The sequence below is a fragment of the Haliotis cracherodii genome, unplaced genomic scaffold (genome assembly GCF_022045235.1).
Source record: "Haliotis cracherodii isolate W230 unplaced genomic scaffold, xgHalCrac1.p SCAF_10, whole genome shotgun sequence".
Lineage (NCBI taxonomy): Eukaryota > Metazoa > Mollusca > Gastropoda > Lepetellida > Haliotidae > Haliotis > Haliotis cracherodii.
The window spans coordinates 47,195,620-47,219,405 of record NW_027266265.1 but is presented as its reverse complement, the minus strand read 5'-3'; the positions used below and the strand labels follow the sequence as shown (position 1 = coordinate 47,219,405).

Sequence of the window (23,786 nt, the reverse complement as noted above, 5' to 3'; positions counted from 1 at the left end):
TGAGGGAAATAAATATTCACTGTATTTGTACCCACCTCGTGTAGTCAGTCAAAGCTGTGAATGGATAGGCGTATTTCAACAACCATGCCTGTTTCCACAGTAAGCATGTCAACACAATGAATCCATTATTCATCCAACATAGACAAGGTCCTCTTAGTCCTATTGTCAGGTAATGCTCGCAATAGATGTATGATGCAGCTTCAGAACTAGCTGGATTGACCTTTAAGATACATCAATGTGCAATGCAGCTGTGTAAAAGATCGGGGTGTCGGATTACAGGTGGGCGGCTCGCCATAAGCAAATCCCACTTTCAACTGTTGGCTGCTACCCTTTCCATCAAAAACTCCAATTCCTGGTGCCAATCTGCGCAAGTTTTGAGGCCTGGTAAGTTACTATTGAACTGCACTGATAGGTCATGTTCATATCACACACAGCAGGTGATCTTCACTCATGCAATAACAAGCTTATGTACTTCAGGTTACAATCTGTTAGCTTATCTGCGTGATCATTGGTCCACCCAATCATGTTTTGTCACATGCACCTACTTGTGTGGCAATTGTGGGATCCTTAAGTTCCCACTCGTATGTGTGTTCAAAACGCACATCAATTTCTTACAATTAATTAGGTTGAATCCCTTTCATTATTTTACTCGATATTTAACATGTTGAGATGCAGTTGTCTCATATACATTTTCAGCCTTCTGTCAAAAAAATTAGAAGTTAATTTTTGACTCATGAAATGTTACACTTAGTTATGAAATCATGTATTTTGCCAATAGGTGTAACACATTTCCAGCTGTGTAAGTTACCTGTATTAACAAACACATCATTTATGCATGACTGCTACTGTAAAACACAAAAGACCTAACACAGGGCAGACCATATCAACTTTTGACAAAATATCCATCCACTTAATCTATTTATCGTACCGAGGTCACATGGTAGGATCTAACACGTCTCAGTATAACAGGATCTGAAATACACAACCATAATCTGTGTGCTGTTTACTGTCGATATGACCCACTGAGGAATACTACAGTTCATCTATTTATGACAAGAATTGCTTTAGGGAGCTATTTGAATAGCTATGAGACTGTTTGGAACATTGGGACACTGTAAACTCATGCTGCTAAATCAGGAAAATCAATAATTTTTCCCTCCTCAAATAAACAGGATAGTGTTACATTTGACATTTACACTGCTGGTAGTACAGAACTGGTTCATGTATTTTTTATTCTAGCTGACGGAAAGAAATCAATTTGACTGTGGAAATCGTCACAGACCAAAGAATATGAGGTTTCAATATTACTGTCTTATGAGGCTCTGCAATCGGATCTTCTGCTAAAGTATTGTTCTTTAAATTGAGTGATACGTCACAGTATCTGTAGGAACAAATAGAGAAACATCTAAAGTATATCTTAGGGACACAAGTGTAACGTGATCAAATTAAATCTGATTTCTTCAAGACATAGGCTACACTTAGGTGGCAATAGGTTCTCAAATACAGTAAATAACGGTAATAACAGACCACTAATTTTAGTTCGTTATAACCGTAGTTCGTTATTAAGATATATGCAGCATATATACACCAAATTGCTGGGACCAAAAAAACAGTTCGTTATATCCGCCAGTTCGTTATAAGCGTGTTCGTTATAAACGAAGTTTACTGTATTCATACAACTCGATAGCATTTCTTCTATATCATTTTTTCAGAAATAATCAGGGTTAGAAATTGGCACTAGTCCTATAGTCCTTGCCAAACTGCCCAATGGTAAAGGTATCATAAGGACTAGTAGAAAATTGCCATTTTAAAGAGTTTGGTATATGTTATCATTTTAAGGACTAGTGGATGAAAACTGTTACTTTCAAAATTAATATAACACTGGGATGGAGATTAAAGGAATCAGGAAAACATAATATATATTGTCCAATACATCTGGAGAGGAAAAGTATGAAAATACTGCGCAAGGATCCCACATGCTGCATTGTGAGAGCTATTTTATTCCACATTACCTTGTGCACCAGGGCATGTACATAGTACTGTCATTCCAAGAATAATGAACACAAATATATTTATATAATGTGTAGCTATCAAGGACTTGATGACGTTACTGTCACACGTGGAGTCAGAATGTAAACAAATGCATAAAAAATTATTTATGCAACACTGAAATAACCTAGAAAGCTATTAGGGTTCATGGTTAGTTGTAATACTTGAACACGAACAGGAACCAAAACGTCGAATTACACATAGTGCATTGTTTTATTGAAGCAGGCAATTACTGCATCTATTTCGAGCATGTAACTTAAATTAACCGAAATATGTGTTCATAATAATCTTACACCATCGAATCAAAACATCAAAGAGAAAAACCTATATTGTTTTCAATGAGACTTGGTAGGTTTTTTTCAAATCATTTTTCCCAACAGCCAGACTGATGACGAACAATATACTGATCTACTATTTTTAAGTCCATCTTGTACCCATAAATGACATTACATAATCACCATAATAAGCGTCAATTTTGTTTTCAGAGGTTGAGCAGTAGTAAACAAACAACCCTGAATCTAATACTTTTCGCAAATAGTTACAAGGCAATTACATATCCTTTATGCTGTGAAGAAAATACACCAGCACACATAGACTGTTATGTAAATTTTCGGTCTTTGTAATAAACATTACTTTCAGAAAGGTCTAACAGTAAGGCAAGGGGGCACTTATTGGAGCAGGGCACTTAATACGGCAAATATGCTGTGAAATATTCCGTCTTCATTCAGACTTCTAGCACCTGGCCAAAACACAATACATTTCTTCCGAGGACGAGAACCAGATGATGATTCTTTCAGTGAGTCTAGTATCAGACTGTTACATTCTCCGGAGCTGGCTGCCATTGACATGCTATTGATTCCAGTGTTTTACAAGATACTCCGTTTCTTTAGACAGTGGATGTAGCCGCAGCTTAGCCAGAGCAGTTCATTTGTAAGTGATCACCTTTCCTCAATGGCAACTGCTAGGAACATGATATACCAGTATGGTGTAATCTTCCAGACTGGGACATATTAAACGAACATTTGTATTCAGAGCAAGTAGGTTTCCTTATCACACGGAGGGCTTAAATTGTTCTATTAAACAAAGCAGTCTGTGACTACAGCCATAAGTCCGAAGCCTGAGTCTGGTAATATTCTGTTTGGCCTAGTAAGCTCAACCAATAATAGTCCACATAATAACACAAAATTCTACTAAAATTTTTCTGATAGCCAAGTTCGGACTGGTAGTCTAGTTTGTTTGCACAGACTGTAAGATTAAGAGAATGATGATGAAGGCTTCAAGAGTGTGATAAGGAGGTTGAAATCCTATTGACTGTAAATTTAGACAAATTAGTTTCTGTCACAAACTTGTACAAAAGCCTTGAAAACAATTAATCAATGTTAGGAACTGAAATTGCCATCAGTACGACATTTGACCAAACTCATCTTTCTGAACTTATGCAATATTTTTGGCTAAACCATTAAGGTTAAGTGCACACAGGTTTATCTGCTCCGAGGCCAATATTCGGCCTAAAGTCTGCAGGAAATTTCCATATTTGTGTTACTATAGTTAACAAATGTCATGACTTTGTAAAGGTAACTTGTGTTTCACTGACAACAAGACCAACAAATATGAAGAGGCTAAATGCTTAGATTCAAATTACTATGTTAAATGGAATGTGAAATTACCTCTGAACTTTCAAAAATAGGAACTTTTAAAAATCCCAATTTTGAACAAAATAATATTTACCCCCAATTTGCCTGCTAAGGGCACTTAGTTTCGAATCCTAGATAAATCCCAAGAATACAAATCCAACATACACTAATATACAGCTAATTCTGGCATGTGCTGATACAAAGTTTATGAGGGGTACAAAAAACAACTCGTTTTTATGTGACATTATGGTCCCTTCTCAGGTCTGGAAGGCTGCATGTTATTATTGTAAAAACAGACAGCACCTCCGCCACTTTCCGGGGTCATTCCCTCATTTAGTTCGTTTTACCAGCTGTTAAGACTCAGCATGTGCGTTAAATTGTTACCCAACAGCTGTGTGACATTGTCATCTACGAAAAAGGCATGGAGATGTCTAGTTCCTGCTGAATCTACTTGTCCACAGCATTTCCCATCATCACACCATCCCTCCAGTATTTGGGTGGATCCAGTTCCGTTTACTTTGAAGGTTTGTTTCGTTGTTTGTTTCAATGAATGTGAAATAATGGTGGATAAATGCGTAACTGTGGTGTTCTTACCGATTAGGCCTAAAACATGCTTGCATAAGAATAACTTGCATTATAATAAGGCGTGCCGTAAGATGAATTGGTTGTCCAATCGTCACTGAGGTGTCAAGAGTTGATGTACCTCCATGTTAATGTATGTTCCCTGAGACCTTTGGTCTTGAGGAATATCAACTAACGCACAGTACATCCTGAGACCGGTGGCCAACTTATGATGTAGATCCTGTTTGCTTCATGTCTTTTGTGAAATATGTCAAGCATACTGGTACTGACAGTCATCTTCCTTTCTTCTCTTCCACATCTATTGATGTAAGTTGTTCAAAAGACGGCTAATGTGTGTATACTGTATCTGAAAAACATTACCTCCTCGATCTGTAATCATGTCAGAGGACAAAAACTAATTGAGATACCATCTGGGAAAGAGGCAGATGTTTGGCCATCATAAAAACATAAGATTCGGTTTTGTATGACAAGTGAACAAAAGATTCATCTTCATCAACAGCACGAAATGGATTACTTCAAGCAACTCGAATACTGTACACACTGTCCAAACTTATCTGGTATACCATTAGTGATCTTCATGAAAACAATTGATACATTGATAGTTTTGGAGGAAAACTACTGGTGATTTTATCACTTCTCGTACCAATTGCCATGTCTAATCCTTCGAAGGATTACACGTCCTACACTGAACATAGATTTCTTTTCCATTCCAATTAGAACGATAACAAAACAATAGACAAACTTGCAGTTGCAACTATGATATTACACCATAAAAGTTTCGAATGTGTTAAACATGCATTGGATTGTTTCTAGGATTAAAAAAACGGTTCAGTCAATATTTTTGGCAAATGTTATTTGTTTTGGGGTTTTTCTTTTTGTGCATTTCTCATTTCTGATGGCATTCTTTCAATCTCCCTTCCTAGTTGAACAGGCATGCTTGTTTGTCATTGTGAACTAGTACTGTCAACAACATCTTCAGTATGTGGTGTTAATTCTTCTGTCAGGGGAACAGTACATCATGGCATATCTGCAAACACTTGTAAATATGAACTATCATTAGCGAGCTTCAATGCTTGTCCTCGGGTCAATCAGCTGCCAAAGCAATATCCAATTTGAACATGGGACTTTTTCACATCCCTGCCCATCAACTGAAATATGAGTTTCATGTGCCAATACCACAGTGTATAACATTTTATGAGCTGAACGAGGTCAGGAGGTGTACACAAACGTGCAGCTCGTAAAATCAAAACACCATGACTTCATGATATCTGAAGAGGCCAGCCACCCGACATGTATGGGTTTTTAAAGACAGGGACAGGCAAAGCAAATAGAGAGATTTTTTAACAAGTAGTAGTAAGGGCTCTTGAAGAGAGAGGTGTCACTGATTGGAAATTTTATTATTGATTATAACAACTCAAAAGTATCATGATACATGTATATCGATATTGATTAATATTAAAATGACTTTATATGAATGTGCATAGATAAAAATAACCTATGTAGACATGCATTTAATCAATTATAAACTAGGGTGATCCATTAAATGTTTAAGAAAATTTCCTGCCTTCTCATTGTCCATCTTAACCATCTCAACAAATGCAAATGTTTCTCTGGCTGTGAATTATTAATTTAGTATCACTATTCATAAAATTGTATTGATACAGTAAGAATTTATCCCTAAATGGGTACCACAATATACAATGACATCCCTACTTGTAGCAGGATTTGCCAATGTTTGCAAAAATGCATACAGGTGTGTGTATGTGTCACGCAAATTCATTTAATACATGAAGGGATACACTGATGTATGCCTCAAATTTTATTAATCTGACACATGTACCATTGTATGATACAATAATGCATTACATTAGCTGTGGTTGGTTGGTTTGTTGGTTAACACCGCACTCAGCAATATTCCAGCTATATGACGGCGGTCTGTAAATAATCAAGTCTGGACCAGACAATCCAGTGATTAATATCATGAGCCTTGATCCACGCAATTGGGACTGATGACATGTATCCAACCAAGTCAGCGAGCCTGACCACCCGATCCCGTTAGTCGCCTTTTACGACAAGCATAATCGCCTTTTTCGGCAAGCATGGGTTGCTGAAGACCTATTCTACCCCGGAATCTTCACGGGTCTACATTAGTTGTGATGCTTGTCGACAATAGAATGTTACATGTAGTTGATCTCCACCATTCATGAGCATTTAATTAATCTGATTTTTCATAAGGGGCAGATAATGACTTTAGGTATCCAATTTAATTTTAAATTTGATAGGCGAATTTTTATCATTTTGGGGATTATGCACTCGAATACAAATGTGACTCACCCGACATTTAGATTTAGATTGATTTGCCCACAACAACAAAAATACGACAAAGAGTTCTTCAAAAGGGTTTCAGCCGTGTGTTTGAATCTAAACCTCCCTAGATGAAGACTCCCTTAACTTCAATCATATTTAGGACACTTTTCTTACAAGTTGATAAAAAGATGGTTTATAGTCTAGAGCCACTGCAAACACCTCATAAACAGAACAAAGAATACTCATACAAAAGTAAATAAATGTTCATCTTTCTGTAGATATATCAAACACCCTGCCCTTAAACGTTAAAATCCGAATATGCCAAATGTAATAAAACACAATCAGTTACACACAGATTTTTCACTTTTACTTAGACCTTGACTGTCCTTACGTGGTAAGCAAAACATCTGTAAATCATAAAAACAAAAAACAAATGTGACTTAAATCTTGCCTTATTTACTGCACAGAACTGCATGAACCCTAGCTCATTGCACTAAACACAGATCCTTACTGACATTTGTGTCGGCTGAAAAACTAGTACGAAAACTGCTGATTATTCGATAATGTTCTAGTTGTTGGCCAAGTCATGTAATTATAATAATGTTTGAATGGTGTCCTGAGCGATTGGTTTATTGTTTCCCTGACTTTACACATCTCTCTATGCTAAGGTCCATTTACCAACATCAATTGAGGATAGGATCAATGTGTATATGACTGGATGAATATACATATTTATACAGGCAAGCACACAATGACAATATCATGGCTTGCATATTTATCCAGGCAAGTGCACTATGATAATATCACAGGTGTTAGCAGGTTTACAATGCGATAACCTTCCCCAATAATATCTGGTGGATAATATGAGGATTAACTGTAAGACAGGATGCCACATTAGTCATAGACCTAGTCTCATTCGATTCATGTTTACCATGATGACAAACAAATTCTCTACAGCCAAAACATAACATTTTTTAATTATTCCAATACCAGTCCCCTACTTTAGTCCGATTCCCAAGTCTAGTAAAATTCTGTTCAGTCCAGGAAGCTCAGCTACTAATAATCCATATTACAACACTACATTCTACTGCAAATGATACCAAGGGCCTGGTATGGGCCAGCTGACTCAAACATTTTTGGCCCAGACTATTACACAGTCACAATGTTTCTTATTCTTGATGTAAAGTAAGTATGTTGGTTTTGAGTGAAAACAGGTGTTGGCTCATCTTTATTTGCCCCGGTATCAATTTTTTTGTCATTATCGACATGCCGCAACTGCATATCACAAAAGCCTGTGTTTACCTAGGGCTGGAATGACAGTACCACTGAACATGCTGTATACCTGTAAAATATTGTACATATTTGACAATGAATCATTTCAACAACTGGTGCATGAAACCAACATAATACTGAATACATAACTTGCAAGTTTTAGTTGGAAAACCAAACAATTTATTTCGTGTTTGTGTTTCCTAAATAGAAAACAATAAGGCCAGGCCTGCTAACAGAATACGGTTTCCTGATTGGCCGAAATTAGAATGGTTAGGACATGTGTTTCATTATTGCACTGAACATAAACTGTCACTGATTCCTCTTGTCTACATTTTTTGAGAGTTAATGATTAAGTAAGCATTCTGTTGAGTTATCATTGGCGAAATATATATTCATAAGAATTGACTTCCACTAATTTATTTTGCTGATGGAGGCCTAAACGTAAAGAAAACATTATTTAAATCAATTCTTCAAACATCAATAAAAATGGATTTATAGTTGGTAGAAAGGTTTATTGCAACGTATGTTATCCAAATTCAGGGATGTGAGCAGGTTTTCCTGAAAAAAAAGGAAAGTCTAGGGGGGTCTGGGTTGTCCGGTTTTCGTTCACATTTTTCGGAGTGTTTTTAAAAAACTTTCCCATTGGAATTGGAATTTGTATTGAAAGTTCATTAAACACAAGTGATCCAAACAAGCGACTCCAGATAATAAGTAGTTTTAAGCAGTATATCAATGTTTTAACTTCCTGTTCCAGCCTGTCAATCATTGTCATATTGAGATATTCTTTTATCTGTCAAAAGATTTCTCTGAAGCCCTGCAGCATGGATATTATATGGATACGGACACTGTAGAACTGGATGAATTGTAAGCTAAAACAGGCTACAGGCTGTTATGTCACACATTACCCAGTCAGATAATGTCAACATATCCCGATTCAAGTTAAAATAGGCCACAGGTATGAGTGAGTGAGTGAGTGAGTGAGTGAGTGAGTGAGTGAGTGAGTATGGACTTGCGCCGCTTGAAGCAATATTCCAGCAATATCACAGCTGAGGACACCAGGGCCCACTTGCACAAAGCAATCTCAGCTTTTAGATGATTGCAACTCCTTGAACATAGGCTTACGATAGTCTCAGTGCTAAGATCACTTTGTGCAAGTGGGCCCAGATATGGGCTTCACACATTGTACACACGTGGGGAATAGAGCGAACGCTTTCACCACTAGGCCACCTGCGACATGTAAGAGACATATGGATTTTAGAACTGGTGGTATAAGTACAAGCATTTGGTTTCTGGTTGGGATAAACAAATTTTTTTTATCCACGTAGGAATCAAGTAGACTACCTGGGACACAGTGTCTTACAAGATGATATGATGAGATGAATACGTTTGATACTATTGGTGTCAAGATACACTACATCATGTAGTCCATTTGTATCATGCTCAAAGCACAGTATCACCCCGGTGATGTATCAGCGTGCACTTGAATTTCATTCTCAGCTCCCTGGGGAGCGACAGAAGGTTAACAGCCACATTGCTATTTCTGTTGTGTGTGTGTACGTGTACACTCGTGTAAAACGTATGGGGGACACACTCTGAGAGATCATATAAAGCTTAAAACCCCTGGTAGGTAGGTTACTGATGCAGAATCGCCGTCCACAAGTAACAGACCAACCATTTGATATTCTGAGATTAGACATGTTTCAGCTACAGATACAAAACCAGATATTTTTGTATTTAAAACTATGAGCCTGATATCTTATTCAAGAAAAACAGTTTGCCACAATTTAATTTTTGTGGTAATCAATTTTTCCCCCCAACAGTCTGTCACCATGGTCACTCCCAGTGAGACATGCAACACATTCTGTGTATCGCTAACATAACTTGTGGTCTGTGATTCTCTGATGTTGGGGTCATTTGAAGCAGAAACATTGTTGGCATTATCCGAACTATGACTACCATATTTGAAAAATTTGTAAACCTGATTCTGATTGGAGCATTTGTGACTTTCAACCAATGAAAGGTGCTGATCGTAATTGAGATGAATAAGGCAATGAAAAGCACAATGTTTACACTCAATAATAGAATCAGTTGTCCCAAGTGATGTAAACTGTTTTTGAGACAGTGACTCCCATAAATTATGTAAAACACACCCATTTACAAGAGTGCGCCCATGAAAATGTCCAAAAGATATTTATCAAGTTTGGTAGTGATACAGAAGAATGTCCTATCATAAGTTCATTAAACCATAAAAATATCCTACCGTATTCGACGTAATAAGCGCCCCGCTCTAATAAGCGCTCACGGCAATATTTGTTAATATACTGGCTAGTGAACAATCGCTATTAGCAACCCTTTCGATTGATCAATGAACACAAGACTTATATATTCGTGTATAATATGTGTGTTATATGCATTCTTAACTATGGGAAATTATATTCTGGAAAAATATAACTGTCGTATATAAACATTTCAGGCTGTCAGCATAAACCACGAAATTTACGATCTTTCAACTCTGTTGTTTTTCAATTTTGAAAGCGTGCTGGGCGCTTATTATGTCGAATATGGTATTTTTATTGCTATAGCACACCATTTTGATACGTGTTGATTTCAAGAGATGTCTGTACCAAGCTCGTCATAAGATAGAGAGATATGATGACATTACTAAAACGAAGCTACGTTAACAAAAGGGTCCAGGAGATTAGAGATAATGACACTCTTGACTATTGAGGATGTGGAGATTGTTTCATGATAGTTGGTAAGGTTATGCCAGCCCAGGAAGTTATCAGGAAGGCCTGAATAGCAAATCTTCAAAAATATTACGTTTTGAGTAGGTATATCAAATATCACAGTGTATCACGTGATGCACCAATGAATAGAGACATCCCCAGCTGATACACATAACCGGAGCCAGACTGGCAACTTTTTATTGAAATGTAGTTACTTTGTGTGTGTGGTCTCATTATTACTGTGACACTGCAAAATCATTGTATACGTTTTGCTGTTAGAAGCTTGGTTCCACGCTCAGTTATTACTGATAGTGAGCGAGTACTGTTGTATGCCGCTTTTAGCAATATTCCAGCAATATCACAATGGGGGACACCAGAACATGGGCTTCACACATTGTATCCACTTGGGGAATCGAACCCGGGTCTGCGGCGTGACGAGCAAACTCTTTAACCACTAGGCTACCCCGCCGCCCCATTCTTACTGATAATCAACATTAGTTTACAAAATGGCCACCCTGGTCTTATTTCATCATAAACAGATCCTTCTCATTTGAAAGAATCAACTCTTCCTTCTAAAAGTATGAACAGATTTATCAACATAAAATTTATGTCTAAGTCAGGGTACTAACAATGATTTCCCAGTACCTTCTGTTCACTGACAGCCAAATATTGTTTTGTTGTAAATTCCTTAAGCACACAAGTCAGCAGCTGACCATTTGATTCATAATTGAAGAAATACAAATATAACGATCCACTTGAAATGAATTATGAACGCATCACTGATTGGAATTTGTTGTCTTAGACAAAATAAATTAAACAAAGATCAACAATTCTGAAATAGCAAAAGGCACAAGTTCATGGCTAGACTAACATTGAATAGTGAGAGTTATGCTCTGGAAATATAACATGACAGAAGGATAGATCAATGGAAGGACAGACAGCACACATTCCAATAACCTGTCTCGCGTACACGTTGCGTACTCTACTGCTCACTGTCATGGATGTCTGTATCACTGCATCCCTACCAATAACTAAAACTTTCCAAACTGGGGAGAATACTGCAATCATATTTTTATTTCTTGACGTAGAACATTGGTTAACTGAAAGGTAACCCCAGTAAGGATGCTTGAAAAATATGCTGCAAAAAATGTTTGTCATGTACAGTGAATAATCCAAAGCTTGCAAAACATCAAAACATCTCACATAAGTAAAACAGAAACTGTGCAGAAACAAAACGTGCAGGAAATGATGTTATCATAAATACTAAAGCAAAGTAACAAAGCAAGTAACAAACACATGGCTTCATCTGGCTCCTGGCCCTCCAGCCTGTCACAGCAGAAAAAACAGTGGCCAGACTGGACACTCAATTAACAAAGGGTGTCCTTAGGTCTTTGACTTTGGCTGCAACAGTTTTATCTCTGGACCCCCTGACTTTTATTATGAGGTCCTTAATAGACATTTAGAAGTTGGAAGTACAAGATGAACCAAACTATTTTGGATAACAACGTCTTTATTGTTTGTAACAAAGTTTCAGGGTTAGTTCTTGCCCCTTCATCAGGTGAATACCATCTTCCCGAGGCAAGAGAGTTAACTGACTTTAAAAGTCAAGTTTCCACCCTTGCCAAACTAGGTTGGTATTATGGAGTTTGGCTGTACTAACGAGTCTATGCATAGTCCAATCACAATCGCGCACAGAAATCGGAAACCGGTTCGTAAACTGTCGCGCAGATTTCGGTCGGTTGCAGGATTTGCAAAGCATGTGCACCACCAACTCGTTGTCAACAGATATTTTTCAAATCATTTCATGTTTTAATCATGTTGCTCATGTCATATGATGCACTTCGTGATGTAAAACCTGTTTTATCACAATATAGGTTCATTATCAATCAGATCGTCTAGACAGGGCGCGGCCATTTCGTTTGAAACAAATGCAAGTGGTGCGAGAGGTGGAATCTGATTGGTCCATAGGAGAGGTTTAGAATGGACATAACTTGTAATAACCACTGGTGGCGCTACAATCGAGCCCAGGAATTCCAGCCTTGTTCAGTTTACTCTCTCGGGAAGATGGGTGAATACTGAGTGAGCCAATCAAGTTAACAAGTTGCTCATATGAGTACACAAGGTAGGATTAATGTGGAAAGATAACAACATAACGAGGATGTCATTTGTATTGACGGGAGAGAAGCAAATTAAGTACAGTGAAAACAGAGTGATCCTCTTCAGTGTGATAAAGAGCTGACTAGAGCTCAATATAAGAATAAAACAATCAAGGTGTCCATGTGAGGGTAATAATTGGTTGTAGCACGATAGAGTATGCATTGGCAGTCTATGACTTTAGCCACCAGTCCAAAGCCTGAGTCTAGTTAAATTCTGTTTGGTCTAGTTGCTCAGCTGATAACTGAGAGCCAAGTTTGAGCTCGTAGACTCAATTGTTATTTGCATCACTGTGCTGGAGAGGTAGATGCCCTGGTCTGTTAACGACTGGCTTGTATCTATACTTTCCTGAAGTTTCCTCTTTTTTCCAGTGATTGATGTTGGTATGGAGAATTCTGGTTTGTTGCCAGGAAATATGAATAATGATCGTCAGAACAGATAAATTACCAGCCATGGGCAGGCAGTTGTTTCTGGTTACATTATAGATTATTAATTTTATATCATATGAATATCATCAGATACATATGGAGGGTTAAACATGACAAACTATTGTTTGATAATTTTGGAAGACTATTTGTTTTCAAAGTATCATTTTTTCCCAAGATACACATGTACCCACTAGATATAATTTTCTTTTTTGCCTCAGCAATATTTCTGGAGTGAACATAAGTTCACAACCAGGAGCCAAATGTAAAATGAAAGAAATCAATGTAACTCAGACGTCGGCCTCATGTATTTGACATAACATTGTTACCGGGTCAAAAGGGTGTTATTTACATGAGCGAGTCTTGAAAAACCACATACCATAGTGGCTGGTAAGTCTGTGGCAAATATTTTTGTATTGAAGTGTTAACCCATATCAAAGGCAGGTAGAATTCAGGGAAGGCCCTTGAGCTTTTGGCCTATAAATCTAAAAAAGGGCCCACATTTCCAAAAGCAGTGGGGCTTTATAACATTGTATTATAGAGGCATCACATAGAAACTGTACAAAATTTCACTTAACAGTGCTAAATGGACCCACATCAGAAAAAAGGTATTTCATGAACGAATTGGTTTTGATGAAGGCACTAGTTGACTTTTATGACAAAAAAACAACAGTCAAACGTACGAGTTGGTTGCCACATTCCATGAATAGAGAGTAATACCCCAAGGCATGATTAGAAGATACTTCATTTATATCCACATGTTGATTTCAGATTCTTTATCAATCAATAACCATAATAGATAAAAAATCTGGTCTTTGAAGATAAATGCTGAAACAAATCACTGTTCATGCTGAATCCTAATAGACTCTGATATTAAGCTTGTACAATACACACCATGCTTCATTTCAGCAATTCTTTATATGTAACAGTTCTATTTTTAAGGCATAATCAAAAGTGTCAAAAGTTCAATACAGATGGTGGTCTCTCCAATATGAATATTAGAAGAAAATTCTCTAAACATGTGACTTCTTATCATATTTGAATATAAATACCATGATCAAATCTAAACAAGGGCTTGGGACTTATAGCTAAAGTACCAAACTGCTTAAAATATAGATTGCTGCATATACTTGCAACATAAAAGAAGATGAGCAAAACACATCAAATGAGAAAAGCTCCTTTTAAGGTACAATATTTTGAAAACTTGAAATGAAACTGGCCAAAAAGACCAGTAGCTCAACAAAACTACAATGATGAATATTATCAGCTTTCAAAATGAAGCAAGCAAGTCAAGGGGTTTTGGTAATAACCCTAATGTTAAAAGCTAAAGAGTTAGGGTCCTTAGATTCAAATAACCTACAGAAGACCCCAAGGACCCTGGGAATAGGATGCCCACTTGTTTCAATCACTGATTATTATCACAACCAACAAGCTGCAATACTTTGGTTGCACTTTTAGAATTTAATAGGGGGGTTTGGGGTCCTTGGGGTTTGCTGTATTTTAATCAAGGGATCCCTTGAATCTTTTTTCGACTGTAGGGTTAAAACATGGACCATTTTGGATCTGACTTTAATGCTTTATTTCAAACACTGTATTTCCATAATGAATCAATAAACAATGAAAGTTAACATAAGCAGAAAGATCACAAATATAAATGCCTTTCTTTGACTGTATTATAAAAGTTTGAACTGTGTTAATAGACGGATGGGACAGTAGATTGGATGACTGCTTTCATGCAATAAAAATGTCAGTGTCACAAGATAACTGGAGCTGTTTTGAGTGCTGCAACATGACTGCCCGATTTTATGTACACAAACTAGCAGATTTCAAAATTTTAGGAAACATCGCTTGACTGTACATAAAAAACGATGGGGCATTGGTGACCCAGTTGTCAAAGGTGCCGCAATTCACCAGGCAGAGTTACATCCATGCCAGAAACCCATGATTGTAGGTTTGAATCCTGGTTTGCCTGATTATGTTTCTAGGTCTTGTCAGCACCAAACCTGTGCTTGTGGGTTTCACCAAAGTGGAAAACGTCCGAGCTCTGCATCACTTCAAGCTTTCCTCCCACATTAAGCTGACAAGCTCTGATATAACTGGAATATTCTTCAAAGCGGCGCTAAAACTCAACTCACTCACTAAAAATGACAAACCCAAATTGAAAAGAAAAATAATGAACAGCGAGCGAGTATGGTTTTTACGCCGCTTTTAGCAATATTTCAACAATATCACAGCAGGAGACACCAGAAATGGGCTTCACACGTTGTACACATGTCAGGAATCGAACCCGGATCTTCTGCATGACGAGCGAACGCTTTAACCACTAGGCTACCCGACCGCCCCAATAATGAACAGACACATGAACTTGAATGTTGTTATCACAGTTGTTACACTCATCATAACATGATCAACAAGTTAGCTTTGAAAAGGAAGAAGAATAAAAAATAAAGTCCATGCAAAAAATCTAAATATTACTCACCCTCTATTTTCTTCTTCACTTCCATTTGCATCTGCAGTGACTTTTGTTGACGGGCTAAGTATTGTTTGATGAAGTCGTTCTGGCCAGCAATTTCATCATTTTGAAGCTGGAATATGAATAGCGACATGATACAAGACATTTGTGTTAAGCCTGTCTTAGTCCTAGGATTGCTTTGTGGGCTTTTGGATATGTCAATTTAATTAATGAGATCTGACTTTATTTTTGTTATGTTCAGAAATGAAGGGCGTTGTTTTTAATAACCTTAGATAATTAGTGAAAGCATTAAAAGGAAGCAATTGCTCTCCACAAAATACATATAATTACAAGGTCACAAGGTTGACATAAGGTCACAAAGAAGTTGTCAAAGTGAGTGTAAGAATTATTTTCTTTTTAACAAGGGGCAAGCTCAGTTCTTGGGGATGGTAGGTCATAAGAAACAAGAGATCTATTTCAACAAAACTCATAACCATGTGCATGCATGGCATATATCACCTGTCAACCATTTTCTCACAATTTGTCGGAATACTCTCAGTCTGAGTCAAAGCCTTTAGAGTTCCCCAAGTCCAAAATTGCATTTTGCCATCATATTCAGTACATGATAATTTTCGATATTATAAAATGGACATTGTCGGTAGTCAGAAAAATTTGACTAGCCTTGCCTTTTAACCAAATGGTTACAGTTGCAGTCAGTCGCCTTATGTTTTTAAATGCAAGACTTATTAATAGTAGAACTCACAGATGGAAATCAACCCTAGATGATGTACAAACATCATTCAAACCAAATATATCATGATTACTTTTTTAAACATTACTTGCAATGGAAAAAATGGTAAGTAATACTTACAGCTTGATTTGGAACATGTGCTGGAACAAAAAGAAACACAAAGTTTGATGACAAGGTGAAAAACAATAAAATTTCTTACAATTACAATTATCAAACAATATGTGGCACCACACATAAAGCTTTGACAATAACCAAATGAATGTAAGATATTCATTTCTTCGATAACACAGTAAAATATCATAATTCTGATAATCAAATATTAATTGCTGTTGCTGGTAAAAACACCTCCAACAGACTTTCTCAAATATTCAAAGCATCATTCCTTTCCTGCTTAGATAACATATATTTATACGTAAATCTATGTCACTTACATTTTCACTATCTTCTCAGAGGTACATGAAGTAAGGTAGTCTTAGATATTATCTAATTATAAGAACCTAAAACAATCAAAGTAATTGCAGAATGTAGAATTAAATAATCCACATATACATATGTTTTAATCATCTCTGAGGATTCCTTTGCATCTGTTTCACGATAAGGGCCCCATGACAGGTCAAGGGTAGACAACTCACCCTCATCATCGCTCCTGGGAGAAACCTTTGCTTGAGTCTGCAACTTTTCTAGGAGGAGTTGCTGAAAAGAATTAAATGATGCATAAGCTTGAAAAATTAGCGATCTAACACTTGGTCAAAAGGGCGTAAATCTGCAACAGAATTCGTAAGGTCTTGTTTGCTTATAACGCCAGAAGAATGTTTACTAACAAAGAAAACAATGCGTGTCATAAATTGTTTACATTAGTAACATCGTTCGTGAATACGGTATTTTCTAACCGTAATATTGCATTAATAGAATTAACATTGACATAATCAAGGTAGCAACGTAACATATGTGAAGATAATTTCCAAGATTTTGATAAGCAAAGTTGTAAAATGAATGACACTGTCAAAAGATTGGCCTACTTTTGTTTACGGTCATTTTCACCCGTAATTTACTCCAACCAATCATGCAGTTTGTACGAACTTACAGCTTTTAATCTGTCAGCCAATGCAGTTTTGCTTCCTAACTTTGATAGTCCTCTTTTGTCGCATTCTCTCTTCAGATCGATTACTTTTAGTTCGTCGACTGGCTTCCCGTCCACCAGGACTGCCTCTTCGTCCGCCATTTTGCTTAACCAACGCGAACTTCGTGAGTTCCCGCCAATTATCATCAGTCATGTTTTTCATAAACTATTCTAATATGTGACGAATACAGATTATTTTCATGTATATTTTAACCATAATCGTGTAAAAATAAGCGAATAACGTCTAAATATAATATTTTCTTCTTGTCGGCAATATCCGTAAACAAAATATACTTTGACCTCATACTGCTTGTACTACAACTAACTATTTATTAATCGATTGTACACTCGTAGTTAAGAAAAGAAGAACGAGTAACTTCACAATAATATGCTCTTAAATATTTTAAAATATATCTACATCCTTCTACTGATATAATTATTGACAATATAAATGCATGAGTTTTCTTTAAAGCAAAAACTATAATAAAATTGTGTCATTCTGCAGGAAAACACAACATCGAGCTCACGAAAGCACCTGCCAAAGAGATGAGCCATCTGTATTATTTGTCAATATTAAGAGAATCATTGACAGTTTGTAAATAAATCATAATAACTGCATAATGTTATGAATATTCACGAGAATAGACTTTGATTATGTGTTTTACGTTGGATGTTTTAAGTGTCATGAACTGATTACATTTAAAAGACTGCTTATCTTGGTGCCGAGCTCCATGTATCAGCTTTTGATCTTCAGTGCTTCAGAAAGGGACACTTGTTTTACAGATTGAATACCAGGAAACCGCTGCCTGTGATTATTTCAGAACAATGGATCAAAGTTTAGTTTCGGTTATGAAAAGCATTGGACAAGCTCTGCGTTTGGACGATGACAACAAGTATCAAGTATGTATTATGTATAAGGATTTTAAATGCATTTCCCATGTAGACAAATCAAAGAGGAATTAGATGTAGTATACAAACAACTCCGCATTTATTGGCAAATAACATCAAATATGATAGAAGTTGAAAAAAATATATTTAACAATGTATATATGTGTTTTACTATGTATTTAAAAGATTAATTTGTTCATGCGTTATGAGTTTATTTAATTATCATATTAGCATTTATGATTCCAGAACAGATTATCATCAACAACTGAATATGTTATTCATTCTGCTTACCATATTATTATTTGATATCAGTGATCACTGGAAAGGTCTTGAAAACATGTACATACGAATCCAGCTTTGAAGGTAGAATTACAGATTACCTTTTTCTCGTGAATGGATAGTAGGGCTGGGACGGGTCACTTGAGTATTTGGGTCGGGTGGGTTCTGAGTAGGACCCGGGTACCCACAGGGCTACCCAGACCCATGGTTAGTCACGTGATATATTGTTTAATGAAAAAAATTATCCTGAACCATATGTTAAAACTACAAGTCACTAATGTTCGCAGTTCTTTCTGTTTACTAGGCCTATTCCTTCTGACTTTGATATGTTTGAATAAAAATAAAACTTCGGTCAACTTCAGCATGTTCAGTGTATGCACCAGATCTTTTCATACGTGTATCTGAATACATTTTGCCAGTGGTATGGTAAAACTTTACCTGATCAAACAGTTTGTGCCTATCTCTTGAGACCTACACCGAATACCTGGGTAGGGTAGGGTGGGTACCCGGGTAGTAAATTTGTATTTTCCTAAATTCTGAGGTATTTTAATATTGCATTCTTGAGGCCGAATATCAGCCTCTAATCACATCTAGATAAATCCCGAAGGACGCACCATTTATTCACTTGGGACTGATAAAGCTCATAAGGCTATTTCAGTGTGACCTTTGGAATGTAGGTATGCCAACTAGAAGAATACTTTTGATCCATCTATGAACTTGGTGCATTTCATTTCAATAAGGCTAGATAATAACTAGTCATATTTTAGAAAGTTTGCTCCCTTTCCCTCATTGAGACTGATAATATCCAACATTATAACACCATACTGTGCTTTAAGCATGTTCATATGTTCATAATTGTTCATGTGTTTGTCATGTTCACTTGCATGACAGTATATTTATTTCTTTGGCTTCATGTAGCAACCATTGTCCCAATGTACAAGGTGTTGCTTGAAAGACACTATTTATAAGTGTGCCCTTCGACCATAGGGAATATATTTTGATCATGCCATTATGATTTTAGCTGTGCCACTGTCACTAAATACATGGAATTTCAAACCCTGCCATTACTGGCCTTTTAAATTAAAAAAGGCACCACCAGGGAATTACGGAATTACAGTCACCCAGTCGCTTGTCGTAAGAGATGATAAGATTGATCAGGTGGTCGAAAATTCGAACACAAGCAAGTCTTTGACCTTAGATGGTTTTCATAGGATATGATATCGAGCCTAAGTGGAAATGTGCCTGAAGAAAGGTTTCCAACGTCTTAAAAATAATTCACCCGAACACCCCCAGCATCACCATAGTCACCTCCCAACAATCTGGGTCATGCACTGTTAAAAGCGGCGTTAAACAACAAACAAACTAAACCCAAATCCAACCGTGGGATAATTGTGTTGTGTGAGATAGGATAAGTTATAAAATTTGTAAATTTTAGAAAAAATTGTTTATTTATAATACTTATCCTTTCTCTCAAGCTCTATTTCCCCCTGTCAATCCCTGCATCACAATTCCTCTAGCCTGAGTTCTAGTATAACAAGGGTATTTTAGAAAAAGGGTTTTTGGTATTTACTTGAAATGTAGTTTACTAAACTAAGCTTTTGGGTAACATATAGACGCATATGAGAGAAGTGATTGAACAGGGTGAGGGCATAACCCCAGGGCAAGTGATTATGGATTTTGCTTTTATTAGTCACTAGTGTGAGATTAGTAGAATTCGGTCTTGCAATGAAAATGTTAGAAGGGAGATAGATGGATGGAACAAAATCGTTAAGATTGGTGGTGATCAAATATTTCTGAATACTACTGCTTGATTGGAATGTCAAAATAACATGATTAAGTATCTTTTCGGCGCCTTCCAGTCTAGCAGAGTACTTGAGGGTATTTGATTATATGAGTATGTCCGAGTTGACCAATGACCCTAGAAGAGGTAATCAGATTGGTTAGACCGAAGGGCTTGATGATAAAACTAATTATTATGGAAATTGGGGAATGACCATTATGACTCATTTCTCATGATGTCAAAGGTGATTTTGGAGGGAGGAGCTAAAATTATCATCGATAGTATTTTGTTAGTTGTCCGAGAGTGGTGCGGGGAGTCGGGAGCATACAGCTGAACAGAACGGTTCTCTGTAGGTTTTGGGATCCCGAGTCAGAAAAGAAGTAGAGTTAACGTTCATCAGAAAAACCATCAGGCTCTTCAACCATCATCTAGGTATGTGTTGTATCTATATCAGGCAACAACAAGAATATATCTGAGGACCATGTGTGTGTATTTATGATTAACTCTATCATAAATAAAAAGGACTGGAGCAAACCATCAGACTTGTGATTTTGAAAGAGAGCTACATCATCCCTAGAACCAAGGAGTAGTTGATAAGGACAAGTGACCAAAGGTAGAAGGGTAAAGTACCCGGAACCTAAGGTTACACTAGAAAGAAAATGAGTTGGCTGGGGAAATCATGTGTACAGCGTGTGTAGAACTATCGGCATGAAAAGCGTGCATGACCCAGATTGTTGGGAGGTGACTATGGTGATGCTAGGTGTGTTCAGGTGAATTGTTTTTAAGAAGCTGAAAACCTTTGTTTATGCATGTTTCCACTTAGAGTGATAAGAAGAAAGATATGTGCATTGTGTCAGGTTGGATAAATATTAGCAGTGTAGAAAATTCCCCCAAAATTCAGTCAGGCAACCAGACTGGAAAAATGTTGCCAGTCCAGGACTTTCAGGACTAACGAACAAAGGTAACAGAAGGCTAACCATAAGAATCGTACTGTTTATTAAATTTTTACATTTCTTGGTGTGAATGTTATCCAAACTGCACGAAATTGCTTAAAATGCAATCAAATGTTTAATAAATTCCCCCCCCCCCCCCTAGACTTTTCCTCTTTTTCGGGAAAACCTGCTCACATCCCTGGTTTAATGTAAGGTCTCAGAAACTTTAACTCCCGACCATCCGGCATGCAAACTTTTCAGAACTGACCATCCATCAGTAAAATAGGCCGTCTCTAACTGTCAGGCAGGCAGGTATTTTTAACACAGGTATTATTAATATACAATTTTGAGTAACTCATACTTTCATTTGAGGTTCTAAGAATCTGCCTTTTTCACTCGTCATAGCCATATTTGGGTATTTAGCCATGTTAGATTTACATAACATGCAAGTCAATTTGAACATGTCTGATGATTTTCAAAACAAGTTTACCATAATTCTAAAATTTGATACAGTTGTGCCCCGCTTATACGGACTTCAGATATCCGGAAACCTCGGTTCCCCGACGATTTTCATTCAAAACGAAATAATTACTATATAAATTTACGCGTATATACGGAAATTCAGTTTCCGGAACCGGACGGTCATTTTCATACACAAAACACTGAAATGCACACAAAATTGTCTCACTTATCTGGACAATACACTTCCGCAGCACACAAAATTGTCTCACTTATCCGGACAATACACTTCCGCTGGTGGTAATCCTTCCGCTGGTGGTAATCCTTTGACTCGTTAGAAGTCAATTACCCAAGTGACACTGAGTTACGTTTGAGACGAGCTTGTTTATTGTACATGTAATCCCCAAGCACAAGTTCGTGGCTTGTATAGAGACCTTGATTACCTATTACGAGAACACAGGCGATCTGGACAATTTGGATTTATTGTTTAAATTTCAAACCTCAAAATGTGGTAAAGTTCAAACTTCCATGACAGACTTCCAGTAAGAAGCTGGTTTCAGTTATACGGAAATTCGTTTATACGGACGAATTGTGAAGTGACGCAAATGTCCGTATAAACGAGGCACGACTGTATTCCCAGTGGTCCAAAATGGCCCCTACCTCTTCCTTTGTCTGTATTAGTATAATAACCACAAAGTAGAAATTCTGCAATTCCTGGCACCCAAACAACAATGATGTAAAAGGCTACAGTTGCCATAAATATCATGAATGTGTATTGACATTACTATAATATTTTTTCAGGATGCATACATCAAGTATTCCGAGTGTGTTCTGAGCATTGTCAGCAATCTTCTCCACAGTGTTAAAGAAGATGGTAATTATCCTCTTGCTCTTGAGTTGCTGGCTTCATCTGTATCAAACACGGAACAGGTGTTACTGGAGTTGTGCATGTTGCGCTGTTATCAGTACATCATGACATTCTGTAAATAAGCACAAGTTTGTGGGTGGCCCGGGTGGCCCGGTCATCCAAGGCACCTCAAATCGTTGTGCAGAGTTGCTTCCCTTGGGCGTGCCTATCATTGTGAGTTCAAATCCCGGTGGGGCGGTCGGGTAGCCTAGTGGTTAAAGCGTTGGCACGCCATGCCGAAGACCCGGGTCTGATTCCCGACATGGGTACAATGTGTGAAGCCCATTTCTGGCGTCCCCTGCCGTGATATTGCTGGAATATTGCTAAAAGTGGCGTAAAACCATACTCACTCACTCACTCATTCAAATACTGGTTCACCTCAAATGTTTCCAGGTAGTCTGGACCATATTCGTGGTCGTGGGTTTCAACAAATAGGTTTCTGGCATGCCCAAGGGGCACAACTCTGCACAACAAATTGCAGTGCCTTGCATGACTCGGCCACCTGTGCCCCATTTCTTGTAACTAAAACACATGTTGCTTTTTTAACTCTGCAACATGTGACACTCATGTGCAGCATATGACACTCATGTGCAGCATGTGACACTCATGTGCAGCATATGAACAGATGCAAATAAAGAGTCATTTGAGAAAGGATTTTAGGGAGAAATATTTATTTTAAGTGTCTACCTAGTAGACTGGTTAGTCAAAGCCACATCAAACTGTCCATGGATCAGTTTTGAATGTGATAAGTAAAAGTTTAAAAATGTCTTATAGTGATAATCCTCACTCACTCACTCACTCACTCACTCACTCACATGTATTGAATAATCATAATTTTCAAACATGGATGTTTCTACAGAAATGTCCATACTGTTCAGTGAATTACTAATTTCAAGGGTCCTTACAGGAAATATGAGGGTGTAAAGTAATGAAATGGTGTAGTGATAATTATTTTAATAACAGGACTGTTACAATAAATAATATTGTGTGCCTCTTTGGGATGCAATATGGTTTTTTTTGTTTCTGCATCCACTCTAGTCATCTCTGTTTACTGGACATACGTTTCTTC

The 23,786-nt window shown here is 37.2% G+C and overlaps 2 protein-coding genes across 4 annotated transcripts in view; one reads left to right on the top strand and one right to left on the bottom strand.

The window, feature by feature from the left end:
* LOC139454460 (apoptotic chromatin condensation inducer in the nucleus-like) overlaps positions 1-17,575 on the bottom strand; it is a 53,697-nt gene extending 36,122 nt beyond the window's left edge. For both annotated transcript variants that reach the window (XM_071236173.1, XM_071236174.1), the window contains exons 1-4: positions 17,437-17,575; positions 16,985-17,045; positions 16,473-16,492; positions 15,629-15,734 (exon numbers count right to left, since the gene is read on the bottom strand). In XM_071236173.1, the coding sequence (XP_071092274.1) occupies positions 15,629-15,734; positions 16,473-16,492; positions 16,985-17,045; positions 17,437-17,574 (325 nt within the window). In that variant the 5' untranslated portion in view covers position 17,575. The remainder of the gene's footprint in view (positions 1-15,628; positions 15,735-16,472; positions 16,493-16,984; positions 17,046-17,436) is intronic.
* LOC139454461 (VPS9 domain-containing protein 1-like) overlaps positions 17,474-23,786 on the top strand; it is a 44,334-nt gene continuing 38,021 nt past the window's right edge. Inside the window, exons 1-3 of one of the 2 annotated variants that reach the window (XM_071236175.1) lie at positions 17,474-17,597; positions 18,256-18,372; positions 22,612-22,684. In XM_071236175.1, coding sequence (XP_071092276.1) covers positions 18,298-18,372; positions 22,612-22,684 — 148 coding nt within the window. In that variant the 5' untranslated portion in view covers positions 17,474-17,597; positions 18,256-18,297. Of the gene's footprint in view, positions 17,598-18,015; positions 18,373-22,611; positions 22,685-23,786 lie in introns of those variants that run through there. The other variant, XM_071236177.1, reaches the window with a different exon arrangement.